This window comes from Helobdella robusta (assembly GCF_000326865.2).
Source record: "Helobdella robusta unplaced genomic scaffold HELROscaffold_247, whole genome shotgun sequence".
NCBI classification, from domain to species: domain Eukaryota; kingdom Metazoa; phylum Annelida; class Clitellata; order Rhynchobdellida; family Glossiphoniidae; genus Helobdella; species Helobdella robusta.
In genome coordinates, this window is record NW_008704298.1 from 2,608 (window position 1) to 13,992 (window position 11,385).

The window sequence follows — 11,385 nt, forward strand, 5'->3', positions numbered from 1 at the left end:
TGTGTATGATATGTATAAAAAAAAGAGTGGTAGAGTGATAGAAAGAGAGAGAGAGAGAGAAAAGAGAAAGAAAGGGAGGGAGAGAGAGGAAAGGAACAAGAATAAAAAGACATTATGAAAGACAAGAAGTGAAGAAGTCTTCTTTACAAGAAACACCAAACCTTAACTAACCCAACATTGCCAACAAACTAATAATACAAATTTTATATCCATATAATACATAAACAATGTTTAATATGCAAAATAAACTGCATACATACAATTCAATACAATACAAACTGCATGCGTACAATACAATACCAAATGCATACATATACATACAATACAGACTACATATACATACAATACAATACAAACTACATGAAGCATATTATAAAATTTGCCATGGTGGCGTAAGAAAATAGACAATGTTTGCAAAATACATACATAATTACACTTGCATTACGAATACACAGACACCCATGAACGTACATACATACATACACTTATATTATATGTATATATATGAGTGTATGTGTGTGTACACATACCCACATATATACACACACATACACTGTACATATACTGTACATACACAAAACAGCGTACGGAAAACAGGTTGCAACGCGCACACACAGGCACGCACAACGTATGCATGTACGTACTCGCTAGTAGAACGCTTGCTGCTACGATGTTTGCAGGCAATCATCCGAGGCAATCATCTTTTTCTTCACCACCATCATCTTCATAACCATCATCATCATTGTCGTTATAAACATCATATTTGACATCATTTTAATGTCATCATCATTGGTTTCCATTTCATCACAACTCATCATACTGTTCTTATCAATCACATTCTTTTTATTGTTTATGACGTTGTATGTGATGTCCGCCAACGCTATATTACCCGGGCTTACCTGTGAGAGCCATCTATCTATAGGCCCAAGTCAGATAACATTTGACAGCCGTGCAAAAAATTCCCAAATTTCTCAAAAATTCTGTAAATAGGACAAAAACGTCCACTTATTTCAAGTTATTTTAGAAGCCCAACCAACTCCGTTTTTGAGGGAGGCCCTTAAACTCGGAGGCCCCTTGCCAAACAACCATCTGACGCCTTTTCTTCTAGGGCCTGGTTGTTGACGTTTCGGTAATAATTTATTATCTTAATCATCTGCCTATCAAATTTATTTATTTACTTGTTCAAATGTAAGCAATTCAACTGAAAAAGTATTAATTAATTAAATCATTCATTTACTTACTCAATCATTCATTCATTCACTCATTCATTCACTCACTCATTCATTCATGCATACATTCATTAATCTGAACCTTGTCAATGATGATAGAAAACCCTACATTCTAAATGTAACCATCTACCAGCTGATTGCTAATAACGGATTTGCCTGGAAGAAATTTCCACCATTAAATAATGGCACCAGGCCACCATCACACTCGACAAAAAGCAATAACAACCAGATGGTGATCATTTTAAAAACAAGAATGATAAGATAAGTGATGAGAATCATGATAGTAAAATCATGATAATACAATGATAAAATAATAGGAATCAAATGATCATGGTAATAAATGTGTATGTTCTAGGAACTAAGCTTGTTTTTACATGTAGGTAAATGTAAATCATGAATACACACCCACACACGCATATGGTGTACTACACACACAACACACCGCACTAGTTTCGCTAATACGTTTTTATTAATGTTCTCGGGCCTCGTGTGAATAAATCACTCATCGCCGTTTTCCTTAAATGCAAATTCTGGTTCGTTTCATTGCTCATGCTCCAAGTTTCATTCGAAATCAAAGACTAAATCCAAGTAACAGTTGCGATTGTTTGTACTTTTTACGAAGAACGGAATGAAAAAAATTGCAAGCCTTGATGATTTTCAAACTAATTAACATAAAAATGAGTTTCATAAACTCTGACACAGTTCACCAGCATTGTAATTAGACTGTTATACAGTTGAACGACCTAGCAAACAATTCATTTCCATCCATCAATGTTTGCAGGATTAGCAGCTGCAAATAGCTTGGCCCACATCCTCGTCTGATTAACTTCGGTTCTGTTACGATTAGATGCGTGAAAAAATGCGCAACTCATGCGGCACGAGATAATTCTCGTGCCGATCCGTTGCAAAGTTATTTTCAATTTTTCCACATTATTCGCTATAATCATTATCTCGTAATTTTTCGGATCGCGGGTAACTGCCTGAATTACACCTCCCACTCCCTTATGTCAGCTTAAAATAATTTCCTAATAATACATTTCCACCCACCTGACATTAGACTTATTATGCACGAAATAAATGTACACAATTAGTAGAAACAATTACCCAATCATCTGGAAGATGAACTCTCTCAAAACATCAAGCACTCCCCCAACTACTCACTTAGATACTTAGCCCACTAAAATACAAACTACGTATCATCAAATCAAACAGAAGGCATTTGACCGATTGATAACTTTATTTATTCATCAGTATAAATAGAGCTCAACAACATCAAGACATAAATAAAAACATGGATGAATAAAAAACAAGAACTCCAACAAACATGCACCATCACCTTCTTCAACGACTTAACAAGAAAACTAACTTTAACAATCCTAACAATAATGTGTGGACACACACACGCACGCACGCACGCACACACACAACAGCAGCAGAGCGCAGCAACTGAACTATCCATCACTCAGATTTATCCTTCTCCCTGAAGTGCAGGAATATGAAGCTGAAGAGGAAGACTCCGAACATCATGGAGAAAGCACTGGCATAGTAAGGGTAGGCGGATGCGATGAACCTCTCGTACTGCGTGTGCTCCAGCGGTCGCACAGAGACCTGGGTGGCGCTGAAGAGGTGCGTGTACGCGATGCGATTGTAATCAACTCGAAACTGGTAGACTCCATAGACGTCCGGAAGTTTGAATCTTGTGCTAAACACGCCATCTAGTTTTAGGTTCATTTTTTAAGTTAATTTATTCAAATAAATTTTAAATTAACTTTTTGAAACTGTAAAAAAAAATCAGAAAGAATTTCAAAAACTGTCAGTATTACTTCATAAAAGTCATTATCTTTGTAACAGTACCACATTACATCATATTGCTTCAAGTCATACTAATATTATAACATCACATAACATTATAACATCACATAATATAGCATCAAATCACATTATGACATGACATGACAACATAACAGCACATCGCATGGCAACTTTATAACATTAACACTAACTCTTTCCCTTCAACGTGGTCCTAACAAATGGGTCAATGCGCACAAACTCCAGTTGAACATCATCGGCTTCAAATGGCACCCACTTGCCATCTAGAATCTTCTCGATGACCAATGAGTACTCCTGGAATAAATTTCAACAATCATCACCATCATGCAGTCACCATCTTCCCCGTCCAAATTGTACAACCATCATTATTTAATATTATTGTCATCATCATAACATTATCATCACACAATAGCATATAAATTAACACCCACACACTCATTCACTCACTCACCACATCATCCAAGATGGTGTATGCATGTGGTGGCTCCTTCTCTCCGACCTTGTGGTGCTTCACCTCACCCACCCTCAGCACCCCCTTCTCCTTAAACAGCCACTGGGTCAATGTTATGGCTAGGTCCTTGTTACCCGACACTGCATACCTTCAATCATCATTATCATTGAATAGCAATAACGTGATAACAAAAACAGACCTGCAGACACAACACAATAAAAATTAAACGATGGTGATAATAAAATTATCACAAAAACTCATATAGCACTAAACTGACTAGTTAATCATCATTAGCAGCATTATCCTCAACCCTAATTAATCATCCACATCAACATCACCATAACGAGATCAAACCCACACTCACTTCTGAGAGCCTGGGACAGCAGCGTTCTGCACGGAGGAGCCAAAGAACTCGTCACTGAAGAAATCAAGTGAACCAAAAAAGAGAACACGGGCATTGTTCCTGGCCTGGAGACCGGCAATGAGCAAGGTGTTCTGACCAACTGCATGTGGGTAGTCTGAGATCTTCTGGTTTGGATTGAAGGAGTAGGCTGTCCATGAAGCATGGAGGATGTCAAGCACAAGAGGATTCTCATTATCAGCCGTTATTCTGTACATGTATGTGCATTTATGTTCAAAAGTAAAGAGAAAAATCTCTATACATAAGTTAATAATCTTGGAAACAGAATGGGTTTTATAAATTTCCAGGTAATAAATGATCATTCATTTATGTTTACATACGAGAATGAAAATAAATTTAGACACATAATGATGCAATGCATGAAATAAAAGCTTCAATTTAATAACAAATCAATTATTAATCTAAACACCATGAAAAATGTAGTCAAAAATATAATAAAATCAATCCAACTATTTTTAAATAAATTCTTTTATCTTCAATGTAGGATTTAAATATAATTGAGAACATAAGCTTATTTTAAAATAGAGATTGAAATTTTTGTTGAAAAAAAAAATATGCAAATACATCCATCTATATCAATCAAAGTACTTAAACTCATCAACACAAATCAGAATGTCAGCAATTTACAATGAGAAGTTATTTAACCCACCCAACACCTCTGAACAGAAGGGGGTTGATCTTCTTTGAGCCAATGAGTATGTTTGATGAAATGAGGTTTTTAGGGTCAGCAACTATCAAAGTGTGCTGAAATAAAAAAAGCAACAAAATTTGTTAAAATTAGATTAATTATATAACTTCAAGCAAAAAAAGACTGTTACAACATAAAAAAAACAAATATCTACAAACCTTCCCATCATCAGAAACATCATAGTTCAAATGGTCAATAACTGATGTCTTCTCTTCATCAAATTCAACACCACATTCACTGCCCAGATCACGGATAGCTTCACCAATTTGTGAGCTGCCTGCAACCAGAACATTTCCACCCCCATCTATGAAACTGCTTATAGCTGGCACATCAATGTTCCCACCAAACTCTGGTTTCAAAAATGATTGCCAAAACTCATAAAAAACCTAAGTACAAATATTTCAATAAAAATTAACAATTGAATAAATGGAACAAACCTTCAACAGAGGGTGAAAAAAGAATTAGGTTGTCATACAAATATTCTCCATATTTTACCAAGGACAAGCCAGCATCGTCAGCAGCCTTGAATGTCAATTCAAAACCTCTGTCTGGAAAATTAAAAAATAAACACTTTGAAGATTGTTAGTTGAGAAATTTAATTAGTAAAAATCTCGTTTAAATTCAAATTAAAATTAAATCTAAATCGGAAGTTGACACGTCATCTGCTGCTGATCTGATCAGCCAATTTTTACCTTTCAAAGTTTGAAAAAAGATGGAATGAGTTTCCTTAATAGTTAAACTGTCAAGTAGGACCAACGTTCTTTGATTTTCCTTCGCAAAGACAACTCCACCATCCAGAAAAACAGACACAGCCGCAAACAAAATTAACAAACCGGTCCAACCAGCCATCTTGAGAAAAATAATGCCTGCTAGGATACGTAATAGGGATGGCTTTAAAAGTAATTGACCACGTCAAACCTCGAGTAGAATTTATTAGACTTTTGTTAAAAGTTAAAAATTTGGAAACATGTAATGTAATTTATTATAACGTTAAAATAATTATTAATTTTTTTAATTTTAATTAATAAAAACAAGTACATTTTAATTGATGCTGATTTGTAATAAAAATTATTTATATACTGTCATTTCATTATATCGAGTCGGTCGGTATTATAATTATTAACCATGGATATTATAAATTATATATATCCATGTTATTAACTTATGAAATTGAAACAAATATGTCTTTTTGATAAATGATGTATCTGCTCATTTAAATAACTTGTTTAACGGTGCAGTAAAAAATTTATAAATTTAATTAAACTAATTATTTAATAATTAATAATTTAATAATAAATTATGCAGTGGCAGTTCTGGAGCATCGCCGTAAAAATAAAACATCACAGACACTTATCAGAAATAAAATATTATTATAAATAAATAAAATTAAACATTTATTTATTTATTACAGTCATTTTATTCCGATCATTTGTTTATGTTTTATTATCAAAAGTTCAATAACTTATTTTAGAATTTAATATTCAAGCGAGTTTTAAAACTATTTGGCGAAATAAATAATTATGAAGAGACGAAATGTCGATTTATCAAAATTAAGACGGCCACCATTGAAACAGCAGAGGACGAGAGTGGCAGACGGCATCTACCAGAGGTAACAAAAACTCTGAAACTGGGGGGCGCTAACTTACTCATCAAACTTCTAACCTTTTAATTGATGTCACGACGACGTGTCACCTCTCAACTCTCTGTTTTTTCTTAATCTGTTTTCCATTTCCAAATTTTGCTGATACTTTTAAATTTTAAATAACTGCCTTATTTTGTAATTAAACAAACACTTAAACAGCATTGCCACGTACATGAAGATACTTACAGTCTGGGCCCTAATTTTGATGGTTGACTTTTTCATTGAATTTCGTTTTGAGTACCTCTGGCCATTTTGGTTGCTGCTGAGAAGTTTCTACGACTCCTTCAAGTACCAAGGACTTGTCAGTGTCTGTTTTCATTTCTTTATTTAATTTTTCAGATAATAAAAAGCAAAGATATTAAAATCTAGAAGTTGGCAAGTATCTAAGAGTCAATACTTATTGACAATTGATAATAGTCATTTATTTATTTATACTTAACTATATTATAAAAGTATAAAATATATAGTTTTTACTTAGTAAATAAGTTGCTGTCTGATATCTATCTTATAAAATTATTCTCAACATTTAAGTTACCTCAGATTTAAATATTAACACCATCTTTGTTCTTTAGTTACTGAAAAATCTAATAATTTACAATTAAAATTCCAGACTTATATAGTGTCTTTTTTACTTAGTCTTATTTTCATAAGTTCACTAAACATATCCATACACCATGGCCAAATATTGCAAATAGTACACCCATTTTGAAATGTAATGGGTATGGTTTTTTTTGTGTTTGAACCATGTCTCTATGAAACTATTTTCTATGATGGCAACAACCATACTACCTGAGCTATCTTATTTAAAATTATGCTAATGTTTTAAGGTCTATTAGTAAATAAATTATATTTATTCATCTTTAAAATTTTTGACTCATTATTAGAGTAAATAATTTTTTATTACTTTATAATAACATATTGCTAATAATTAATATTTAGTTAAAATAATGGGATAAAATTATTAATTGATTAATTAATCAATTAATTAATTAATTATCATTAAATAGTAAAAATAATAAAAAAATATAAAAAATGAAGGCATCAATTTTAATGCTCCTTCATTGAAACTTTTTCAACATTCTTTAATTTTAACGATTTTATAAAATTAAAATTGTCAAAAATGATTTTTTGTCTTAATTAGATGTTTTAGCATTTATTTTGACAATTATATTAAATAAAAATTATTTAATTAATTATAATATAAATATTATAAATATTTACGTTATATAAATATAATTATATTATTAATTGGAAATAGTTGTCAATCCTTGTGTCACTAAAATTTTTTTACTTCAAAATTTTAAATAGTTATCAATTTATTATTTAATTTTAAATTTATTATTATTAATATTATATAATGAAATTATTAAGTAAATTTAAATCTTTAATTTAATTTAAAAGTTTATATCTCTTTTTCACCAAGGCATTTTCGATGTTTTTCTTGTGCATAACGATTACATCAGACGTCGTCTGCTACTTATTCATACCAGTGCAGTTCCTCTTCTTTACCGCCAGCACATACGTCTGGGTACAGTACGTCTGGCAGACAGGTTGGTTAGTTGGTAGCTGGCTATTGTGTCTGTCTCTCTAGCTGGCTGTCTGGCTGTGTGGTCTTGTTTTTCATTAGTTCATTGTGTGTCTTATTTTTTTGTGATTATATATTTTTTTTATAATTGTTAATTTAATCTTTTTGATTTTGAGATAAGTTATGTCCTCACCACAACTCCTACCATTATATAAATAAAATATAATTAAATATAAATAGTTATACAGCAATAACCACATAGTTGTGGGCTATTTTATCATCACTTCTAGGCACACACATGCACAACACACACACCACATACTCCACATACACACACACACACAAACAAACAAATGCAATAAATACATACTCCACACACACACTTCACACACACATACACGTAAATACACACACACACACACACACACACATGCATTCACACCTCTAACAGAAAGAGGGGTATGTCTGCCCACCGCCCTTTTGTGGCTACTGTTCCTGTATGTTGAGGCAGTTGTTCGACTGAAAGAACTCAAAAACCTGTCCTTCTCCATGGATCTCTGTAGACCCTTCGCTGCTCATTGGTTTGTTTGTTTGTTCGTTTGTTTGCTTGTTTTCAATCTTTTTGTTTATCTGTTTGCCTGTTTTCAATTTTTTCTTCATCTGTTGTCTTTTATTTGACTGTTTATTTATATGATTTATTTATTTTTTTATTGGTTTTTTTTGCATGTTTTCAACCTTATTGTTCATTTGCTGTTTTTTATTTAACTGTTTGCCTGTTTTCAATCATGGTGAGTTGGTAGCCTCATCTCCAGTTCTGCAGCCTGATGTTGATGTTGCTTGTGACGTTTGTGCAATGGATTGTTGTCATTGGGGACATCTTGCTGTCTGCCTGCTGAACAGTTCAAATTAATAATTTCTTTCCGCGTGTTACTGTAGGTGTGTTACTGTCTGCAGTGGCGGATCTACGAGGATCTATTTAAAATCGAATCCTGTCACCGCAATAGCGGTACCATCTTGCCCCTACACCACCATCTCGCTGCCCAAATGTATGTAGTTTATGCTGTCAGCGCGTGTAATTAAATGTGGAAATGTGTTGTTAAATCTGGAAAAGATGATAGAAGTGAACAAAATGAAAGGTCATGAAAAAAACGAGCAAGCATTTACTATGTGGCCAAGCATTGGTCCATTCATCTGTCCACAATTATCACAGTCTACTCCAGATATCAGTTGACTTTTGGTTAGGCTAGGCTACAGTTTCTATGCAAAGATGGTGGTTTAATCATGCAGTTGTTTGTTTGTACATTTTGTATGCTCTTTATTATTTAGTAGTTATTGGTTTTATTTATAATCTATCCCTACTTTGTATTTATTTACTTATTTGTTTATTAATTTGTTCATTAATTTGTTTATTTATTTATTATTTTAGTATTCTTAATAAATAAATGAATATGTATAATAAATTTATAAATAAGTATAATATTTAAGTGATTAATTGAAATACTTTGCAGTGTTGGTTACCCAGTAATAACAATGGGTTTCAGTATAAGGGGCAGTATTTCATATAGATTTCGACTGGTTAGTATTTTTTCTAGTATATGTAGTAATTATAATAATATTAATATTAATAATAATGGGAACTCTTTTTATTTTTCAAAAGTAAAATAAACATACAATGAAATGAAATGAAAATAAGATAAATCAAAGCAAAATAAAAAGAAAAAAAATCGGTTATGTATAATAATAGTAATAATAATAATAGTAATAGTAATAATAATAATAATAATAATAATGGGAACCTCCTTTTATTTTCCAATAAATTTTCCAATAAAACATACATTGAAAATTATAATGAAAGAGTTAAAATAATTCAATAAGTTAATAGGGCAATGTTCAGAGTTGGACTACTTTGCTCACTGGAGTGGCAAGTGCTGCAGAGCTGTACAATATATTTAAATTAGCGTTATTGATCGTTTCTGTCACAATAAATCCCATACGCTAACCTTATAACAGAGTTTATCAATTCACCATTAAAAGAGATTGGCCATTGAAAAAGTTGGTGGCTGTTTCTCTGTTGAAAAGTTGAGGTTGAGATGCCGAACTTGAAAAAATGTTGTTGCATGTTTTCCAAAAAATTTTCATTAGTTGAGATGAAATGTTGTTGTCATTTTAAACACGTCATTAATTTTTAATTTGGCTATAATTTGTTTGCTCAGTGCTTGTTGAGTTGGCTGTTTGAGTCAGTTTCTTCAAGTTTTTCAATTTTGTTTTTAAATGTCGAATATCTCGATTTGTGTGTTCGTCAGGTATTGATCCCTTCCTTATGACGCCACAATTGGCAGCAAAATAGTTGTAGGTTATATTTTGAAACCCGTTAGCGAAACTGTCGACATCTGTGGCATCGTCTAAACATTTTAATTCTGATTGAAAAAATGCGTTGGCTTTGGACCACTGAGCTGACGATTTTGGCGGTTTTATTCCCGGTAGCGGTTTTGTTGTTGTTGAAGTTGGTGACGTGTGTTGAATTGAAATGACGCTTGACCGGTGTCGTCGCTGACGTTTTCTTCAACTTCATGAGTTGTGGACTTGAGAGATTTATACGATTTACAAGATCTCTGATGCATTCTTAGTCCTTTCCGGCCTTTCTTTGTAAGCTTTACCTCAACAACAAGTCAACAAGTTACTTGAATTATACTGTAATACATTATTATTGTTTGACTGTAGATTTGGAGAAATATTAATGTTACTGTTACGTGATAAATTTTAGTCTGAATGTACAGCTGTGCAGTGCCAGGTGTATCTGTTAACATACCTGAAATCCTTAAAGCAATGTGCCCCCAGCATTAAGAGAATTTAAAGTTATAAAGATAAGTCTATCAAAATTAAAATATTCATTAAAACCAAATTTTAAAAACACAACCATAATCCTTAAAGTTACATGTTTAAGTTGAGTTGCAATAATAATGATAGTAATAATTATAATAGTAATAATTATAATAGTAATAATTATAATAGTAATAATTATAATAGTAATAAATTATTGTCCAATTATGATTCATGTTGTTCATGCCATCGTTAGTCATCCTGTAGTCAAACCCGGTCACTGGCAGGATCTTTATCGCCATATCCTCGCCAAATAATCATTATTCTTATTATTATTATTTATATTATTATTATCATCAACGTCGTTAGCAACAAACACTATTTCCACTGTTACCATCGCCATCATCGTCGTCATCATCGCCATCATCGTCGTCATCACCACTAACAGAGGAAGCAGAAAGAGGTTCAGAAAGAGAACCACTTTTACATGCAACTCTTAGAAGACGCCCTCCCTCCCCTCCTCCCGTCGATTACGTCACCATCCTCGTCGTCGTCATCCCCCTCATCATCATCTTCCTCATTGACGTCTAACATCAACAACGTTAAACTGCCATCCATATGTGGCGATGATGCCAGTAACAACGACGACAACAACAACAACAATAACACTATCGCGGTTAAAAGTAATTCTAGTAACAATAAATGTTAGTGTAGAGTAAGAGTTGGAGTCATGATGGTGAAGATGATGTGCGTGTGTGATAGAAATGATGATGATGGTG

General features: G+C 32.7%; 2 protein-coding genes across 2 annotated transcripts; one reads left to right on the plus strand and one right to left on the minus strand.

Annotated features, from left to right (window-relative positions):
* Positions 1-2,447: 2,447 nt before the first annotated feature.
* On the minus strand, positions 2,448-5,492 carry HELRODRAFT_186308 (hypothetical protein). Its single transcript, XM_009019525.1, has 8 exons — positions 5,312-5,492; positions 5,057-5,167; positions 4,778-4,968; positions 4,581-4,675; positions 3,875-4,120; positions 3,511-3,658; positions 3,233-3,353; positions 2,448-2,944 (listed from the first exon to the last, which is right to left on the minus strand). Exons 1-8 carry the CDS (start codon positions 5,466-5,468, stop codon positions 2,688-2,690), a joined length of 1,326 nt encoding a protein of 441 aa, XP_009017773.1. The 5' UTR covers positions 5,469-5,492; the 3' UTR covers positions 2,448-2,687.
* A 500-nt stretch (positions 5,493-5,992) lies between these two features.
* On the plus strand, positions 5,993-11,315 carry HELRODRAFT_117258 (hypothetical protein; the record flags this gene model as incomplete). The annotated part of the gene is made up of 6 exons (XM_009019526.1): positions 5,993-6,228; positions 6,421-6,562; positions 7,685-7,811; positions 8,238-8,367; positions 9,295-9,361; positions 11,055-11,315. Exons 1-6 carry the CDS (start codon positions 6,140-6,142, stop codon positions 11,313-11,315), a joined length of 816 nt encoding a protein of 271 aa, XP_009017774.1. The 5' UTR covers positions 5,993-6,139.
* Positions 11,316-11,385: the final 70 nt, after the last annotated feature.

Excerpts from the sequence above, each read along its gene's own strand:
- HELRODRAFT_186308 (XM_009019525.1), bottom strand. The coding sequence starts at position 5,468 with ATGGCTGGTTGGACCGGTTTGTTAATTTTGTTTGCGGCTGTGTCTGTT. Across the intron at positions 4,676-4,777 it reads ATGTTTCTGATGATGGGAAG|CACACTTTGATAGTTGCTGA; the intron begins GTTTGTAGATAT and ends TTTTTATTTCAG. Across the intron at positions 3,659-3,874 it reads GCTGTCCCAGGCTCTCAGAA|GTATGCAGTGTCGGGTAACA; the intron begins GTGAGTGTGGGT and ends TGATGATTGAAG.